At 38.6% G+C, this 21,158-nt stretch overlaps 2 protein-coding genes across 3 annotated transcripts in view; one reads left to right on the top strand and one right to left on the bottom strand.

The window, feature by feature from the left end:
• MMS22L (MMS22 like, DNA repair protein) overlaps positions 1-7,276 on the top strand; it is a 98,733-nt gene extending 91,457 nt beyond the window's left edge. The window contains exons 21-24 of the mRNA XM_063443585.1: positions 4,582-4,748; positions 5,836-5,932; positions 6,449-6,616; positions 6,934-7,276. Coding sequence (XP_063299655.1) covers positions 4,582-4,748; positions 5,836-5,932; positions 6,449-6,616; positions 6,934-7,000 — 499 coding nt within the window. The 3' untranslated portion in view covers positions 7,001-7,276. The remainder of the gene's footprint in view (positions 1-4,581; positions 4,749-5,835; positions 5,933-6,448; positions 6,617-6,933) is intronic.
• Positions 7,277-10,808: 3,532 nt separating this feature from the next.
• The window catches only part of KLHL32 (kelch like family member 32), a 308,535-nt gene continuing 298,185 nt past the window's right edge, over positions 10,809-21,158 (bottom strand). For both annotated transcript variants that reach the window (XM_063441325.1, XM_063441326.1), the window contains 3 exons: positions 17,871-18,063; positions 16,652-16,746; positions 10,809-11,311 (listed from right to left, as the gene is read on the bottom strand). In XM_063441325.1, the coding sequence (XP_063297395.1) occupies positions 11,150-11,311; positions 16,652-16,746; positions 17,871-18,063 (450 nt within the window). In that variant the 3' untranslated portion in view covers positions 10,809-11,149. The remainder of the gene's footprint in view (positions 11,312-16,651; positions 16,747-17,870; positions 18,064-21,158) is intronic.

Below are 21,158 nucleotides of genomic sequence, written 5' to 3'. Positions count from 1 at the left end.
ATCTTCTATATACCCAATTTCTATGCAAAAAATACTTCAAAATCCTATTGACTGATAAACTCACTCAGACTGAAATAGCCTTATAAATATCACACAAAGTGAGCAAATCGAAAGGACAGGAAGAGGTAGATAAATGAAAATTAAAGTAAGAAGTGGTATAGAGGATTCTCACAACTCCATATAAAGTATATATATCACAAAAAACAGAGACTCAGCCGGCAAAATAGAATCCCTGCATAGGTGTAGCGTGTTAGGTTCTAACAGGCTACCTAGAGACAGTCTGTAAAGCGTCAAAAAACACCCACAGCCCGACTCACGTTTCGGCGATAATAATCGCCTTTCTCAAGGGCACGAGTAAGCAAAGAAGATCCCCTTACCTCCTTCTCCTTATGTAGACCTGCCGCCAAAACCCACTTTCAATTAGTGGGCTGTGTCGCTCTTTGAACCGCCAATACGGTTCAGCAGTGGGAGGTCCCAAAAATCGGCACTTAGCCAAATTACAAGAGAGGCGCATGCGTGTAGGAATCTCGCCCCGCATGCGCGCGCAGCGCCCTTCAGCACGACAGTATAACTGCATCCTCAATTGATTCCACCAGGTGCCCCCTAGGGGTAAATTGTTGAACTGTATAACACTCTCTATTTCTCAAACACAAAACACACGATGTTTTAGATTCATTAAAGTGTACATGCTCAATTGACACTATAGGAATAGTGTAAATAATCAGTAATAGATAGTAACCTGGGGAAGAAGTAGAGAAGGAAAGGTAGGGGACATACAATAACAAAGTAATAAACAGGCAGGTGAAATTAAAAGTATATCAAACAAACAACAAAGGATCACAGTGAACCCAATGGTCTTTCAAAGTAGATTTTATGCTATCCTTCACATACAGGGCCACCCCTCCCCCTTTCCTGCCTTCCCTGTCTTTTCTATATAAAGAGTACCCTGGTATTGCTATGTCCCAGTCATTTTTCTCATTATACCATGTCTCAGTAACAGCGACTAAAGCTACACTATCAGTTGCCATTATTGCCACAAGTTCATGGATCTTATTCCCTAAACTGCGAGCATTTGTAGACATGACTCTAAGCTTATCATTTTTTAACACACTTACTACAGGCACCTTCTGTCCTTGTTTTGGGGGACAGTTGGATTGATGTTTTATCACCCTTTTGCTCCCCCCCCCCCCCCCCCCCCCCCATCTAGTTTAAATACATCCTAGCAAAACCTCTGAACTGCTCACTGAGAACATTTGTTCCCTTTTGAGAAAGATGCAAACCATATTTTTTGTACAGTTTATTTCCATTCCAAACAGAGCTACCATGAGAAATAAAGCCAAATCCTTGCTCCCGACACCTTCACCAAGCCACAAGTTAAAGTCCCTAATACGCATCCGCCTGTCGTTCTGAGTGTTATGCACAGGCAGAACTTCAGAGAATGACAGTGTGGAAGCAACCTGCCGTATATCATTGGCAAAAACACTAAAAACTTCCTTAACCTCTGAAACCTTATTGCAAGCCAAGTCATTTGTCCCTAGATGGACAAGTACATCCAATTCCTCTTCCTGCTTTGCTTGCTTAACAAATTACAGATCCGTCTCCTGTCTCTGTGAGCAGTAGCTCCGGGAAGACTCCTCACAAGACCACCATTGTCCATCTCCACACCTCTTATGATGGAATCCCCCAACAACAACTGCTTTCTATTAGGCCTCACCATAGTCTCCAAGCCTCTCTACACAACACCACTAGCCTTAGTGCCTCTCTCCACAACACCACTAGCCTCAGTGCCTCTCTCCACAACACCACTAGCCTCAGTGCCTCTCTCCACAACACCACTAGCCTCAGTGCCTCTCTCCACAACACCACTAGCCTCATTGCCTCTCTCCACAACACCACTAGCCTCAGTGCCTCTCTCCACAACACCACTAGCCTCTGTTGCTCTCTCGACAACACCACTACCCTCGGTGCCTCTCTCCACAACACCACTACCCTCAGTGCCTGTCTCCATAACACCATTACACTCTGAAAGTGCAGAAAATTAATTATGTAGAGCAACAGACTGTGCAATATGCCTTTTAAACACAACTCTAAGTCTACCAGATCCTACAGTGATCCATCTGCCATTCCTAGTATGTCTCTGCGGCAGTGACTTTGCAGCAGTTCCAGCCTGAGTTTGTTTACCAGATAATTTACAAATCTTAGACTTCAAAAACACAATCTCCTGCCGCAAGATAGAGAACTGTCTACAGATTAGACAACAACCAAACCTCCAAAAAGTGGAACGTGAAACAAATGCATAGCAACTATTACACTGAACTAAGTCTGCCATTCCAATGAGGTGAATAATTTAAATCAAAGGAATCTTAACTTTTTATTTATCCTCCTGAATACCTCAGATTACCTCCAGTTTCTCTCCAGAATATCTCCAACCACACACTTAGAAGCAACACTTAGATGAAGCAACCAAGCTCTATTAGCCAAGCTAATGACAACAGCCCTTATATACTCCTAAAATCACCTCCCACTAGGAATGTTTAACACCTGGGTAGGCCTCTGCTTATTAGCAAACAATAGCTAATTTACACAGCAATCAATAGCAAGTAGCTACCTAATCCAATCAAAGGCCTTATAATTACCAACAGGAAATCAAACCTTGTGCAATCAGTAACCTTTTCCTACAGATGAATCTTACCTGTAACAGTAAAAAAGAAAACTCTTAGCACAACTCTTAGACAGTTGAAGCTTCTGTAAAACTCTCCAGAATATCTCCAACCACAGACACTTAGAAGCAACATTTAGATGAAGCAACCAAGCTATATTAGCCAAGCTAATGACAACAACCCTTATATAACTCCTAAAATCACCACCCATTAGGAATGTTTAACACCTGGGTAGGCCTCTGCTTATTTGCAAACAATAGCTCATTTAAACAGCAATCAATAGAAGTAGCTAACAAATCAAATGCCTTATAATTACCAACAGGAAATCAAACCTTGTTCAAGCAGTAACCTTTTCCTACAGATGAATCTTACCTGTAACAGTAGAAAAGAAAACTCTTAGCACAACTCTTAGACAGTTGAAGCTTCTGTAAAACTCTCCAGAATATCTCTAACCACACACTTAGAAGCAACACTTTAGATAAAGCAACCAAGCTATATTTAAAAGCTTTCCCTTTTCAATAATACCACTTGCAGATGATGGTGGAATATCTAGCAGGGATGACATTTCATGAACTGACTTATTGCAAGTGGCACCCTATCACAATACAACACTTGAATTAACAGCCCATTTTTTTCACAACTGTTTGTAAAAGCTAGGTGCTAGGTGCTCGATTTTATACATTTGTGGTAATGTATCTGATTGAAACTCCTGAATTCAGTAATTGAGAGATGTGTCCCAATACATTTGTCCATATAGTGTATATATAAAATATACAAATCTCAAAGTGCACCTTCCTTGATATTTAGATATTTAGTACTGTTGTGCATCACCTGCAAATCTTATGTTGGACTTTTAAAAGCCCCCCTTGGGCACAGAAACTTGGGAAATCATGTCAAAATGTCTCAGAGAGCCTTCAACTTCCAGACCAGAAGCAACACCATGCTGACGAGACCCAGAAGGACGAAACTGTACTGGTCCTTTTGGATCACAACCCATACTATGGTTTAATAAAGGATATGTATTAAAACCACTGCCATTGCTAAGGGTACCTGTCAGGGTGAAGTCCACAAAGCCTGTATTTGCTCAAGCTGGGAACTCTGGAAACTGATTTCTCAAGTTTTTGTGCCCAAAGTTTATATAGCGCTAACATATTCCACAGTTCTTAACCATAAAAAGGGCATATAAAGAAGTCATTTGTCTCATGACTTGTACATCTGTAGCAACAATTAAATGTTTTTCTTTGACTGGAGTTTCAGGTCTACATTGTCATTGTTGGAAATTAATTGCAGGCACCAGTGTCAAGGGCCATGCATTTTAAGGTGATATCTCACGCTAAATGTGTAGAAAGTACAAAATAAATTTATTGGTAAACAAAACCGTATATACATTTAAACTGAAGAAGGCTGAAAATAAAAGACTTACCTGTCCTTAGAGAAAAACTGTTTATGAAAATATTTTAACATCCTCAGGATCAGTGTGATCTGTCAGATCATAACAATAACACTGAATTAGCCTAAATGTGACCCAAAAGGAGTTGGACCATCCATGATTATATGGAGCCATATTTTTACATTCATAACTTCCATGATGGTTGCATTTTAGGCTTTTTCAAAGCAAGTGGGTTGCTGAAATTTTGCAGCTTAATTGAAAATCCACAAACTTTTTTTTTTTTTTTTTTATTGTAACTGGAGATTTTGTTTTATGGGTTGATGTTCACGTACTTTATTGCATTTTGATCTTGCGAATTGTGGTTTTTCATTTATTTTCGTAGGATTTACCTACAAAGGCTTGCAGAGATTAAAGTCTTTCAAACATCTACAAATCTTCAACATGCTGGCTTGCCTTTTAAAATTACTTCTTATATGTGTTTTATCATGTGTTCCTGTTAAATAACCTCCTCAAATGTTATGTGCCTTACAGTGAATGTCACCTGCAGTTCAAAAGTCATGCTCCACCTCCTCGTTTGGCCTCGATCCTGTCTTTCATCCTTGATGTTATCAAGAGAAGCAAGAGCATTGATACAGGAGACGTGGAATATATTCTTCCTTCTGTTCTCAAGTGCTTGTTATTGGTTAATGAACCTCAAGGTAAAATATATAAATTTTACATACACCACAATGCATTAATAGAGGGACTCTGCTTTTTGGTAATTATTTGCAGCGGAATGTGTGTTGAACTGTTCTGCTAAATTACATATGATGAGATACAACTATGAACCCAATTTATTTCTCTCGTTTTCCTGTCCCATTATGGTAACTGCAGCATGGGGGGTAACTTTTAGAAAATAAGTAGTGCGTACAAAATACCTTAAACGCTGATAGTAATGAAAAAAGACGTGGATGCAGTCTTTAATAAGTCTTGTCCCAATCACAGGAGTTTAATCTCAGGAAAGTTATTGAAATGCGCACTAAAAAGTGCATAAATGGGAATTAACTTAATGTATGAGAAGATAATAGAAATACGGTTAAAAGTAGTTGCAGATCTCTCACACTCAGACGGTTTAGATGTGCCACTTTTATCCATCCATCCTAGTATTTCTAGTGTCTGTCTGAAGCTAAATATTGAACCCATTAATATATTGGGCTTTTGTTATCCATATGCTTACTAAAGTATTTTTTTAATATGTCGTCTTATAACCTCTTCGATTACTAGTCCTACATGGTGGTTCACTGTTTGTTTATATTAGAACATATTCAAAGATGTATGATAATGAAGCATTGTATTGAAATACATTTACATTTGTATTTGTATAAAATCATTACTGTAATAACTACTGCATTTGTGACACAAGTGACATCATTTATATCATTTATATCATTGTTTTTTTGGGGGGTTTTTTGCACATAGAAGTTACTAAATGTGCAAAAATACAAGTATTTTACTCTGTAATTGCTAGAAGTTGCACTTGCAGAATTTGTTTCCTTTAACTAAACCTTTATTAAGCTCAACCAGAAATATTTACATGCCACAGAAGGACAAAGGTAAACAGTATATTTGTTAAAAACTGTCATTATCTGTATGCATCACACACAAGAACTCAGAATGAGAAAGTCCTTGTTTATGTGCATCACATTATGTCATCCTATTTCCCAAGTAACTCTGGCCATACACTTTCACTGAAAGAATAGCATGTCTGCAATGTCCATCTACACTTTTTTTCATTTTTTTATACAGTACGAACGCTTTCCACGGATGTACTTCAGCACATGGTTGAAGGCTTTCAATGTCCCTCAGAAGGGGAGTGTACAACACCTATAACATCGGTCCTAAGGTAGCTATATTTTTATGGTTGTATATCATTTTCCCAGCAATACCACATGTAATAATCAAATGGAAAAACATATTTTATGTTATAAACATGGGGAAAATATAAAAATTGCCTATTAACTAAATAGAAGGATTGTAAAACACTATTTGTGTATGTGTATTTGATAAAAACATTATTTATTATTTATGACTAGGCATATCTTATTACTATTTATAAAGTACCAACATAGTCCTCAGAGCTGTACAATGGGCGGACTGACAGACACATAGTTGAAACCAGACAAGATGGACGCACAGGAACAGTGGGGTTGAGGGCCCTGCTCGATGAGCTTACATGCTAGAGATGGTGATATGTGCTTCCATTCAGCAATTACTTCTGTCTACCCACTCTTCACAGATGTTTCAATCTTTAAAGTTATTTCTACTTTAATAAGTCATTGGTTGGAGTTATTTGTGTTTTTAGAGAGTGTACCTTGTTGTGTTAACTTTTATCTCTCATTAAGATGTTCTTCTTTTGTAGAAAGTTTATTCAAGAAAATATTACAATGTATGACCATCAGATATATAGCATCTTAGAAACTATATCTGTATTAGACCAGCATCTTGTTATCAACCTGATTCCTACAGTCACTCAGAGCCTAAAGGAGTCAGAGCATAAACGTGGACTAGGCCGGAATGCTTCGTCAAGGTAAGACACGTCAGAGTAATTCTGTGTTCTAGACTCCTATGGAATAGCTTCTACAAAGTAATTCAAATCTGTGTATATTGTAGCTGAAAGTTCAGTTTTTTGTTCGTACTTTTTTTCCTTGCGTTCTCCGATGTTTACCCCTTGCTTCTTTTGGTTTTCTAAATTTTAAACTAGCTTGCTGTCTGCATTGTGTAAATAACCCTTTCTCACATCCTTGAATGTGTAGCAGCATTTTATTTTAATTGTTGGTTTACACATGCTGTGACCATCAGGAGAATATTTATTTTAATTAATACAGTATGATTCTGTTTCCACAGGGAGTCATATAGAAGGTTGCTGTCTCAGTTAGGTGAACATGGACAAGCAGAGATACAGAAACTTTAAAATTAAAAACCTTTTCATCTTTTCAACATTCTCCCAAGTGGAACCCTGGAAAACAAAAACAAAAAAAGTCCAACAACTATTCGCAATAATACTACTAGTAATAATAGTACGAGAACTTGTAATGCTCTAAAAATGCCGGTTCCGTCAATACCCTCTCTTTTCTTTTATCTGTAAAATGAAGTGATGTTTGTCTTTTGATTTTATCTGGACTGTAAATACATATTGGGTTGTAAATCCTGCCAAATCCATTGTTAATAAATATTTTTATAATGTTAACTTTGTCTGTGAAATTTGACTGTAAGTTAATTTATCATCTCATTTTATTATTATATATATATATTTTTTTTTTATTAAAGTCTGGAAGAGGAATAAATGAATACTTAAAGAGGAACCATGGGCAGCAACACTTTTGATATGTTGTATTTTTGTCTTTACTCAAATTTGTTTAGATTTTATAAAAAGAACAACGTATTTATCAACTTTCTGCAGCATAATACTGCCTCCTTAGCCATGCCCCTTTTATACCGACTTTGTTCCTGATCTGGCCTATGCCTGTCCGTACTACTGAACTACAAACGGTAATACTAAAGATAACCTAGATGCTTGGACGCAGTCTGCAGACTAGATGAAGTCTGTCTCTATCTCTCGCTCAGCTCTTGTATAATACTAATATAGTCCAAAGGCAGCTTAATCACCAAGAACGGAGTCTCTCTTGCCCGATAGGGGGTAAGATAAAATAGGAAAAGAAGGTGTAGCACCTGAAGTGTCCTTTAGGAAATGTATGTAATGATGAAAAACTAAAAAGACTGTTAGTGTTGTAAGTTAAACACTTCTTGATAGAGTAAGGAAAATAAAAATTCAGTGTTTGCACCTCCAACTGCCGGAACAAAAAAGACATTAGCAGGGTTCCCAAGCTGTGATCGCAGCTGGAGAGATGTGGCCCAGGTCTAGCATAGTCAGGATAGCTTCTATCTCCGAAGCGTTGGACACCCGGTGCTCTGTATTGTGGTGCTGAATAAGAAGCAAGCCCCAGTGGTGCTTTATGCCCTTAGTAGACAGAGTAGTCAAGGGTTGGAGAGACTTCTTCCACTGCAAGATTGTGCAGGAAAGGTTTGAGAAAAAGCTATAATCCATTTCTTCGAAACAGTACGGGGTCTTCCCCCGGTCGCATTCATGAATGCCGCCTTCTCTTGATTATTCTGAAATTTGATTAACCTATCACTGGTGACCGAAGCCTTAGCCAGCTGTGATTTAGGGAAGTGGAACATTCAGTGCAATTAGCCTTTATCCTGCTTTGGGGGCAACAGGGCCATAAACAGCCTGTGGAGAAAATGTCCATCTGACACCATCTGTTGTCTTCTAATGCAGCCAGTTGGTGGCCTAGCGTAGCTTGGGCTGAGGTTAGGTCACTGATCTGCTTCTGTAGCTCTAGGACTTGAGTGGTAAGTAAATATGCAGTCTGTTCAACTGCATCCAGTTGCAGCTCCTGTCAGCTCTCTCCTCCTCCGCCGGTCCGTTCAGCTCTTCTGTCAGCTCACAGTGTAAATCTCGCGAGAGCCGCGGCTCTCGCGAGATTTACACTGGGAGCTGACCGAGGTGCTGAACGGACCGGCGGAGGAGGAGAGAGCTGACAGGAGCTGCAGGAAAGGTAAGTAACATCTCTCTGCAGCCCCCACAGCCCCCTCCTACACAGTGCCCATCCACTGGACCACCAGGGAAGGAGAGCCCCCCTCCCTGGCCAGCTAGCAAGCAGGGAGGGGGGACGAAAAAAATGTATATATATTAATAATAATAAAAAAAATAAAAATAATAAAATAAAAATAATAATAAAATAAAAAATAATAATAAAATAAAAAAATAATAATAATAATAAAATGTAATGAAGCAAAAAAATATTAAAATAATTAAAAAATAAAAATGCCCACCCCCCACCAAGGCTCTGCATCACACTCTGCATTACACACACACACACACACACACTGCATTCATACACACACACACTGCATTCATACACACACACTGCATTCATACACACAGCATTCTCATACACACAGCATTCATACACACACAGCATTCATACACACACTGCATTCATACACACACTGCACTCATACACACACACACTGCATGCATACACACAGCATTCTCATACACACACACAGCATTCATACACACACACTGCACTCACACACACACTGCACTCATACACACACACTGCACTCATACACACAGCATTCTCATATACACACACTGCATTCATATACACACTGCACTCATATACACACTGCATTCTCATACACACACTGCATTCATTATATACACACACTAAATAAATATTCAATTAATATAATTTTTTAAGGATCTAATTTTATTTAGAAATTTACCAGCAGCTGCTGCATTTCCCACCCTAGTCTTATACTCGAGTCAATAAGTTTTCCCAGTTTTTTGGGGTAAAATTAGGGGCCTCGGCTTATATTCGGGTCGGCTTATACTCGAGTATATACGGTATGTTTTATTATCTTTTAAATGGTGATTTTAACACTATAGGGTCAGGGATAAGTTTATGTTCCTGACCCTATAGTGTTCCTTAAAGGGACACTATAGTCACCTGAACAACTTTAGCTTAATGAAGCAGTTTTGGTGTATAGAACATGCCCCTGCAGCCTCACTGCTCAATCCTCTGCCATTTAGGAGATAAATCCCTTTGTTTATGAACCATAGTCACACCTCCCTGCATGTGACTTGCACAGCCTTCCATAAACACTTCCTGTAAAGAGAGCCCTATTTAGGCTTTCTTTATTGCAAGTTCTGTTTAATTAAGATTTTCTTATCCCCTGCTATGTTAATAGCTTGCTAGACCCTGCAAGAGCCTCCTGTATGTGATTAAAGTTCAATTTAGAGATTGAGATACAATTATTTAAGGTACATTACATCTGTTTGAAAGTGAAACCAGTTTTTTTTTCCACGCAGGCTCTGTCAATCATAGCCAGGGGAGGTGTGGCTAGGGCTGCATAAACAGAAACAAAGTGATTTAACTCCTAAATGACAGTGAATTGAGCAGTGAAATTGCAGAGGAATGATCTATACACTAAAACTGCTTTATTTATATAAAGTAATTTAGTTGACTATAGTGTTCCTTTTAAATACAATTCTATTTACACCACACAGCTTTATCTCAGATCCTTCAGAAAGGAGAAACACCTGACACAGCAAGAACACAGCAGAGCTTCTATACCCCATTCAGAGATTTGTTCACACACAGTGCAGATTATCAATCAACGCTGCAAAAAAATTTGTTGGCAACGGAGGTTTTCAGTATATTAATACTTTTATGAAAATGTTTGTTTTTTTATTAGAACAAAACAAATGGTACATTAGATATGCAGTGATGTCTTTTATTTATATGCACTTAGGTGTGCTATTCAGTAGCGTATTAGCAGCAAAAGTGAAAATGCAATGGTTTTATTCATCACAGTCCTTATATTTAAATTTATTTTCTTATATATGAAGTTCAGCATGACATTCCATTCAGTAACGGAACAGAGTAATATGGAGACAACAAAATGGTAGTTTTCATTTGACATTCCCTTTTGTAATCCCTTATTTTTAATCACATACATCATTTAAATTGCATATGTTTGAAAATATTGTATACTATTGCATTGCCCTTAATTCTTGTTCTCTAATATTTATAGAATTTTACAGGAGTTAAAATAAATTAGTGTTTTTAAAACAGATTCACAGAAAATAAAAAGGGATTATCGTGAGATTTGTATTTTCAGTGTGTGTGTGTGTGTGTGTGTATTCTAGATTACAAAGTCTTCATACATGGTGCAGTGAAAAACTAGCATTTTGCATATTCACTGGTCTTTGATTATTGATTAATTCCAGCATACCAATGAAATAGCAATGTATACTGTACTATAGAGTCCTTTTTTTTCAGGCACCTTAATTCCCTGCTCTGAAAAGCTTACAATCTAATATTCGATGCTTGTGGTGTCACGTAGTAACTTATCCATTGTCACAAGAAGAGCTGAGACCACATGAATATGTTAACCTACTTGAAAGACTGCGTTCTTAGCACTTGACTCATTGAATTTTTTTTTATATATATATATATATATATAACGGTATTGTTGCTAATAGTTATCACATAGTGCCTATCCTGTGATGAGGAACTTGCAAAGTCTGAAGGTTAGGACAAGAGAAATATGGAGCAGGTAGAAAGCTTGCTGCAATCCCATTAGAAGGAAATAGTAGTCTAGGTCCATAAAATACTTCCTCCTTGCCGTCTCTGCTAACATCAAGAACCTAGAAAAGAAAGGGTGTTAATGTGCAGTAGCAATTCATAATAATCAGCTAGGGCACTGAATTAATATATGGCTAACACAAGAACCAGACTAAAGCAACCACTGGGAAGGTTTGTCACTTCCGACTACAGAGAACATGTCCGAATTTGAATTTAAGAAGAATCTATTATTCCAATAGCAGAACTAGCTTCAGTTTCAATATTATTGTTTAGGTTTACGGGTATACTCTGGCATAGGACAACATGAGAGCAAAATGTTTATTCCCCCACCCCAAGCAGGCAACTGTTTAATAGACCTTGCAATGCCACACTGCCCATTAACTGCAAAGTCTTTCTTCCCCAACCACTAGACACCAAAGTCCATTTTGGGTGACACTGGATGTCCTCATGCATAGTGTGAGGACATCCAGCGTCAGGCAACCAAAAGTCGCCTAACAACCTGTAAGTCTCTCTAGTGGCTGTCTGGTAGACAGCCACTATAGGTGGAGTTAACCCTCCAAGGCAATAACTGTAGTATTAAAAACTGCAATAACTACATTTGCATGGTTAAGGGACATGGGACACTACACCCAGACCACTTCAATGAGCTGAAGTGGTCTGGGTGCATTTTATGTGTTAAACTGTTAACAAGTGGTTTAATGCCATATCAGCCAAGCCAGTTACTGTCAGCTCTGCCCAATTCCTTCTAGCAAACGTCCAAGGCTTCAATCAGGCCTTGGACTTGGCGCCGATGATACACTGAGAGCGACAGCGTGCACTCTTTTATACTCTCATTTATAAAACTGTGAAAACTTCCCATTCATATAACTAAGCTCCCTTGACATAATGGGGGTCATGTATGAAACAGGCATTTGTTTTCACAATTTAGCCATTTTTGTGCATCTAACCCATTTCTTATGTATAAATTTGACTCCACCTTTATACATTGGGGCCTTTTTTCCCTTACCTTTTCTGTAGTGCAACAAAAACAAATTCCACCTTTATATTTTATTTTTTTTAATGGAATTTGAAATAAAAAGAAGGTGAAAGCTATTTTAGAAAGCATGTCAATCTGAAAGTGGCAGAACAATATGTCTGGAAAGGTTTACTTTTGTGCTTCTTTTTGTATGTTTTGGAATTAACCCATTTGAAAACCAAACTTGAACAGGAAAAACAATGGCAGAAGAGGTGCAGTATAGACTATGTTGTTGCAAATAAGGGAAAAAATAGGCACAAATAGGAAAAATATCCAGGATAACACAAAAATGAATGCTACACTTTTATACATAAACCTCAATGCATTTTTTTTTATTATCGAGTAACATATGTCATGGCAACTACAGGCATAAAAAATACCTTAAGACTGACAATGTGAGCTATAAGTGAAATCACACCAAATGCTACATATCTTGTGTATGTATGGTAGGCAATATTACAATAACCACAGACAACGTTTAATTACTTTTTAATGGGCTTGGCCTTGGTGTTTATTCAAAGCTCACTTTGTAACCATATAACATATAGTTCACTACCTTTCCAAACTTTTAACGTTATTAACCACTAAATAGCCAGTCAGTCATAACTAACTTGACCGCGTTTTACTTAAAACTTTCAACTTTCAACTTTATTGCCAGTCAGTCATAACTAACCTGACCACCTTTTATTTAAAACCATTTACCACAATATCCTTCCTCAGAACTTGACCCTGAGGATTACTTTTGCCCCAATGCTTGATAACACCACAACAATACAATTCAATGAAAGTAAAGGGAGGGGGGGTGGGGTCCGTCCGCACAGTTCCAAACGGTACCGGGCCGCCCAGGGGTGTGCGAGTCTGCCGGCTAATGCAGGGCTGGCATTGCCCAAGTGCCAGCCCTGCAATGTGCCTGCGGACCGGAGGGGAGATCAGAGATCTCCCTCCCCGGTCTGCAGGCACTGTGCTGACAGCCGGCAGGGGAGGGAGTGAGAGAGGACCCGGGAGCTCTTACCTGCAGCTCCTCCGGGTCCTCCTCTCGCGAGATTTGGAGCGTTGCCGCGGTAACCACGGCAACACTCCAAATCTCGCGAGAGTGAACTCTAGCCCTGTAACTGGGCTAGAGTTCATCTCACCACCGCTGGGACCACCAGGGATTCCCCACCGGACCACCAGGGACTAAGAAATGTCCCCCCTCCTCCCAGTAAAGGTAAGAAGGGAGGGGGGACATTAATATATTAATTTTAATTAAAAAAAATATAAAAAAGCCTCCCTACCCTCCTTACCCCCCATACACACACTGCCCCACAATCACTGCCCCCATGCACACACTACACACATTGCCCCACAATCACTGCCCCCATACACACACTACACACACTGCCCCACAAACACTGCCCCTATACACACACTACACACACTGCCCCTATACACACACTGCCCCTATACACACACTACACACACTGCCCCACAAACACTGCCCCTATACACACACTACACACACTACACACACTGCCCCACAAACACTGCCCCCATGCACACACTACTGGCGCCATAACAGAGGGCAGAGGAGACTTGTGATCGGGCACCAGAGAGAAGGGGCACTGCATGGAAGCAGAGGCAGTTTGGGACAAGGTAGGTAGGAGACTGAAATACAGCCTTGAGTTCCCAGCCACAGAAACTCCCCCAGTCTGTGACTGGGAAAGAAGCTGCTGAGTATAGGTGGTGTTACATCAGCATTAGTCTGCTGGTGTAACACTACCTACCTATCCTGTCTGTCACATACCCTCATATGTACCCCATTTTTATTAACTCTCACATGAACATGCTATATACATTCAGTCTGAGTATGTGTGGGACCCTGAACCAACAATTTTGAGTCTATGTCTTTATGTGACTGTGTTTGTGATTTTCTCACTATGTATGTGTCTGTGTGTTTTTTTTAATATATGTGACTCTTTTTTTTTTTTTTTGTCTTATTAAATCAAAACAAGCGGGCCACGGAAAAATTATCAAACGTTTACCGGTCCGCGGCGATAAAAAGGTTGGGGAGCACTGTTATAAAAGATATAAGGAAGCAAATAATGCGTGCAAAAAGGCAATTAGACTTGCTAAACTTCAAAATGAAAAAATGATAGCTAAAGAGAGCAAAACCAACCCCAAAGCATTTTTTAAGTACATAAATTCTAAAAAAAAATAAAAAATAAAGTGTAGATACACTAAAAACTGAAACGGGGGTGTTAGTCAATGAAGACCAGGAAAAGGCAGGAATTTTAAATAACTATTTCTCCTCTGTACATATTAAGGACGAACCCATGGCAATAGATGTGCAAATGATTGCTACTAAAAACTTGCAGAATAATTGTAATTGGTTAACTCAAGACAAGGTGCTGCAGCAACTAAAGAAAGTTGATATAAACAAAGCTCCAGGGCCTGACGGTATCCATCCACGTGTACTTAAGGAACTAAGTGTAGAAATAAGTGAACCTCTGTTTTTAATCTTTCAAGATTCTTTACTTTCAGGAAGTGTTCCGGAGGATTGGAGGAAGGCAGATGTGGTTCCTATATTCAAAAAGGGTTTAAAATCCTTGCCTGGAAATTAGAGACCTGTGAGCTTAACTTCTGTGGCTTGTAAAATATTTGAAAGGTTGTTAAGGGATAACATTCAAGAATTCCTTGAGAAGAACATGGTTATCAGCAAAAATCAGCACAGTTTTATGAAGCACAGGTCGTGTCAAACTAACTTGATGGCATTCTACGAAGAAGTAAGTAGAAGTATAGATCAGGGTGTTGCAGTGGATATGATCTATTTGGATTTTGCCAAGGCATTTGATACAGTTCCACACAAAAGATTAGTGTTCAAACTCAAGGAAATCGGTCTAGATGAAAATGCTTGTTCTTGGGTAGAACATTGGGTTAAAAAACAGAGTACAAAGAGTTGTCGTTAATGGTAAATTTTCAAGCTGGACAGAGGTGGCAAGTGGTGTCCCTCAGGGGTCTGTTCTGGGACCCCTTCTATTTAACATGTTTATAAATGATCTTGAAGACAGCATTGAAAGTCATGTTTCAGTGTTTGCAGATGACTCAAAACTTTGTAAAATAATACAATGTGAGCAAGATATTACTTTGCTGCAGAGGGATTTAGATAGACTGGAGGACTGGGCACTCAAATGGCAGATGAAATGTAATGTTGAAAAATGCAAAGTTATGCACTTTGGCGTAAAGAATACACAAGCAACGTATACCCTTAATGGAAGCGAATTAGGGATAACAACACACGAAAAGGACTTGGGAATTGTTATAGACAACAAACTATGCAACAATGTGCAATGTCAATCAGCAGTGGCCAAGGCCAGTAGGGTATTGTCATGCATGAAAAAGGGCATTCATTCTCGGGACGAGAATATCATTTTGCCTCTTTATAAATCACTGGTAAGACCACATATTGAATATGCTGTGCAATTTTGGGCACCTGTTCTAAAGAAGGATATTATGGCACTAGAAAAAGTGCAGAGGCAAGCTACAAAATTAATAAAAGGAATGTAACATCTCAGCTATGAAGAAAGGTTAACAAATTTAAACCTATTTAGTTTAGAAAAACGTCGCCTGAGAGGGGATATGATAACATTATACAAATATATTCGGGGCCAATACAAACCATTGTGTGGAAATCTATTCACAAACCGGACTTTACATAGGACACGAGGCCATGAGTTTAGACTGGAAGAAAGAAGATTTCGTCTAAGGCAAAGGAAAGGTTTTTTTACTGTAAGAACAATCAGGATGTGGAATTCTCTGCCTGAAGAAGTGGTTTTATCAGAGTCCATACAGATGTTCAAACAGCTACTAGATGCATACTTGCAAAAACAGAATATTCAAGGATATCATCTTTCAATGTAGGGTAATAACTGCTTGATCCAAGGATAAATCTGACTGCCATTCTGGGGTCAAGAAGGAATTTTTTTCCTAGCTTGTTGCAAAATTGTGCTTCAAACTGTTTTTTTTTGCCTTCTTTTGGATCAACAGCAAAAAAACTAATGTGAGGAAGGCTGAACTTGATGGACGCAAGTTTCTTTTCAGCTATGTAACTATGTAACTATGTGTTTGTTCGCTGTTTTTGAGTTTATATTAAAGCTTCTTAGAGATTTTTAACTATTTTTTTTTTTTGCTATCCAATTGGGACAGATTCATCTGTTCTCATCTAATTATATGTGTATCATTGATGGGCCATCAACTTTAAAAAAAAAATATTTAAACACATTTTTAAGGTACGTAGGGAGCAAAGATGTATATAATGACTGGCATAAATGTGTTACATATTAGTCAAATTATTAGTGTTATTTAAAAAAAAAAAAAAAAATCTGCCATTGTTGGAATCACTGTTACTTACCTGTATGCACTGCAATGGTTCATTTGTCCAAATTGAATAACCACCGACTAAGTAAATCCTCCCATTATGCACAGCAACTCCAGATTCGCTTTGACCTTTAAAAAAAAAAAACAAAAAAAAAAAAACATTCATTGAAGGGATTGTTTCTTGTCTTCTAATCAGTCTGGCTCCTGTGTACCTTTTCACCATATTTAATAGATTTTTTCCCCATTGTAAATGATTTTTCATCCTCCAGGGGATCATATAAAATTTTCCATAGTGAAATAACTATTATATGTATAGACACTTTACCTTTTTGGAACTATTTAAATCAAAGGAAGGGCATTTTCCAGGTAGGAGGGGCCACTTGCAATTTCTTGGAGGGGTTGGGGATGGAAATGAGACACATGGAAAGGCTGGAGAGAAAATGAGACACATGGAGGGGTTGGGGCAAAGGGCACATGGAGGGTCTGGGGGTGAATAAGACACATGGGGGGAGGGGAGGATGAGACGCATGGAGGAGCTGGGTGGAATGAAACACAGTCAGGGGCTGTTGGATGAGGTAATGATATGCATGTGGGTTGGGCCAGGGCAATTTTCGCACCAGGGCCAGTGAGTTCTAGTAACGCCTCTGGCAGTAGCAGAATATTTTATTTACTGTTGCTATTCACATGTACCAGAATATTTCAATAATGCTGAATACATTTTATTTAGGTATATAGGTTCCAGGAATATAAAAAAAACAAGTATGACATTCAGGGATTGAGGTATATAAATGTTATTACATGCACACACCTAACCGAATAGACCAGAAAATAAACTTTTAATCTATACATTTTCTGACAATATGTCTAGTACAATTTTTTGATCTATTATGTAGCTAATGAGCATCTTCTCACCGACACATCAAAATCTATTTCATAGGTTACTATCTGAAAACTACATTCTAAATTCTACAATATTTTATAGCTGTTCCACTCCTTAAGGTCTGACGTGCCAGTATTCAGTTAAATTCAAGCACACTGGGCAACATTTTAAACTAGCTGAATGCAAACAATATAAACCCATTTATTATTTACATTACATCCTTTTGCTTGTGCATCATTGAGCTATAAAGGAGCAAATAATCTTAAGCGATAGAGTTCTATAAATGACAGTTTTCAGACTATTGAAAAAGAGCATGTGTTTTGCAGTTCAGTTTGAGGACTCTGGGCTGCCTAACTCTGTCTAAAAGATTTACCTGTGAGCAGGTTGAAATTGCAGCGTGTCCATTGATCTGTATCAATATTGTAGGAGTCTATGTGCCGCACCAATATACGATCATTGTTATAATCTAAGTCATTCCCTCCTAGTACATAAAGCTTCCTTTGGACGGCTGCCATTGCATGGTACACTCTTCTTTGCAACATAGGGCTTCGACTGATCCATTTATTCTGCAAATACAAATTAAATATCACTTTGATGCTTAATGACTTTTGAATGTATGTTATGAGTTGATTTGATAATAATCTATTGCTTAAATGAGCCCTTTGAACAACATAGCCTCTATAGCCCGCTGCAGTTGTTATGGTGCCAGACTGCCAGTGGTACCCTGGTGCTATGTTACTTTTAAGAATAGTTTTTTTAATGGCTTGATACTTAGCGTGGGTACCGTGGGTGCTTAAGATGAAGCTACACAGATACTGCTATATCCTTTTGTCATTTGATTTGTCAGTTTTCTCCATATCTGGCTTTAATTCCACTTTAGCAATGTCTGTGAAGTGAGTCGGATTACAGCATTGTACAGCGCTACAGAATTTACTGGCGCTCTATAAATAATAATGTAATAATAATAATAAAAATTACAGGCACATGAGAAATCCAAGTAAGTGTCAAACCATTCAAAATTGGTTTGGAGAATCTTGGCCTCATAACCACTACTACTACCAGTGTAATGCTCCATATACCACTAGACGACTGTAAATCTGTTTGAGCAGCCCCACATTCACCTTAACTTGTTTGCCAATTATTTGATTTTTATATACCCCTTCTACAAAATATGCTATAGTTAAATAAACAGAGCGACCAGAGGAAGGCAAAAATGGGAAGTTGCAATATGATCATTAACTACTAATTGATTTATTTATACCACTTGTCAAATTACATGTATTAAAATAGTTATTGGCACATGTTCTTATTGTCTCATTAAGTACAATTTACTCCTGTCATTAACAAGAAAAGGTTTGGTTCTGAAGAGCATTCGCATCTAACTGCACGTTCACCAAGTAGTATTACATTAAGAAATACATTTTCGACTTAGCAATCAGGTCCCATGATAGAAAGATAAAGAACCTATCTGATTTGCAAAGTATTCCTGTTTGCTGATTACAACATTCCTTTCCTCCTCTGCAATGTCTGCCAGGTGATCTTCTGCAAAGGCAGAGGCATGGGGTCTTCACAGGGTCAGAACTAATAGTCAGTCTCTGAATACTAATCAGTAGTGGGGACACAGAGGTCACCTTAGCCTGTCTGTTAGCAGGTAGCTCTGTGCTCTGTGGCAGATGGCAGTCATTATTGACTCCTTACAAAGGCCTTGCTTAAAGTCGTGCCCCAGTGCTGAATGATAGAGTGATTGAGATTCAGAGCTGGTACAAACAGATGTGGTTTGCCGGAGCCCACCGTAAACAATATGCCAGCAGAATTTTGAAAGCGAGCTGGTGTGTGCAAACATGAAGCAGCCCTCATTAAAAAACAACAACATGAGTTAGGGAGGGGGAGTCATATATTAACTGTATGTATGCTTTAAAGAGTACGACAAAGATTTCTATAAATATAGAAGCTCTAAGTTTCTGTGTGATTTCAAATATGGAGAACATTTTTCGTAGGCCTCATAAGAATTTTAATTATGTAGTTTCATAAAAAATGTCATCAGTTATTTTAAGTACACATACACGTGATTGGCATGTTTTAGGATATTCACAATTATTTTTTATAAAATCTACTGTAATTCTGAAATTTGTAAAAGACAATGCAAAATTATTTCAGTGTGGTCTGTTTTTGAACAACCGCAGACCATACAAAATATGTTTGATCTTTTGCAAAAATAACAGTAAAATGTATACACATTGGATTTAAGTAGAGAGGGAATTCTGCAGACAAATATTCAGGATAGGCACAAACTAGCACTTCTTCCTGGATATGCATGGGTTAAAATCATGGAAGATTTGCCAGGAGGCAGATTAGACAGTAATCTTTCCGACAGGGTTTCCTATTTTGGAACAGCAAAAGTGATTTTTTTTTTTTTTTTTTTTTTTTGTGTCCGTAATATAATTTTAGCATCTGATTTCTAATGAGCTGAAGCACAGATATTCTTGTAGACAAAATGTAAAAAGTTTGTCTATTGTTTTGTATTTACTTCTTGCTTTTAATTTTGTCACTTTTTTTTTACCATCATTCTGTTCCCATTTAGTGTGTTTTTTTTCTTTACCCCTCTTACCTGTTCTATCCAGTTCCTGCTTTAAGCTTCCATTTCCCTGATCTCTGATGTAAAAGTAGGAATTTTACTTTTTCCTACCTTTGTGATCCAAGGTCTGCCCAATTTATACTCTCTGTGTACACATGGTGAACTCACAGCTCGGAGGGACATCATTTCCTTTATCAGCCCAGCTGTCACGGCTCGCAGCGATGTGCTGTCGCACCTAACCGGTGCGACCGCGCCAATGAACTAAGATTACCTGCTCAACGGCGAGTTGGGAGCTGCTCCGCCGGCTTCTCCTGGGCGCCTGCCCAAAATAAAGATGGCGCCAACCATGCGTTGGCAGCCACAGATAGCTTCCTCCTCCCCCCCCCAGGGTCACACGAACGTGCGTATGGCGTTGACGCACATGCACGTTCTGGGGTCAGAGGTCACCCTCTGACCAATCACAGTCAAAGGAGGGATATTTAAATCCCTGAAGTTTTACAGTTCATTGCCCTGTTGTGGTTTCCATTCCTGGTTCCCGAGATTGCGTTTTCTTGTCCTGTTTTTTTATATACCCGGTATTTTGCCCTTTGCTATTCCTGACTATTCTGGTTTCCCTGACTTGGCTTGTTAAATGGTATTGTATATTTCTGGCTTCCTTGACCTCGGCTATCCCTTGACCATTCTCTGTCTTTAACGTATTAGTCCGGCCATTCTAAGGACCATTTTACGTTCTATCATTTTCTGTTCTGTCTATGTAGATGTTACATAGTTCTGCGTGCTGGACCTCACTAGCAGTCGTGACACCAGCTCTGTGGGAGCTAAGCCTCAGTCAGGCACACAGTGGTCCTCACTTATAATATGCAGGATTTGTTTTCCTGCTTATATTAACCGGTGATCTAACATTATTAAATCCACAACTGAAAAAGAAGAAAAGCAGCAACCCTGGATAACATCAATGAATTGTGTATCAATTATGTAATTTTTATTTCATTAAAATAATTAGAGGAATAATTACAAATATAAAAGAAAAACAAGGAGGGTGGGGCCTGATCACGATCGGTGATGGCCACTTAAAATTTCTCTCCT

Source organism: Pelobates fuscus, chromosome 2, assembly GCF_036172605.1.
Source record: "Pelobates fuscus isolate aPelFus1 chromosome 2, aPelFus1.pri, whole genome shotgun sequence".
NCBI classification, from domain to species: domain Eukaryota; kingdom Metazoa; phylum Chordata; class Amphibia; order Anura; family Pelobatidae; genus Pelobates; species Pelobates fuscus.
This window is presented reverse-complemented; position numbering and strand designations above follow the sequence as displayed.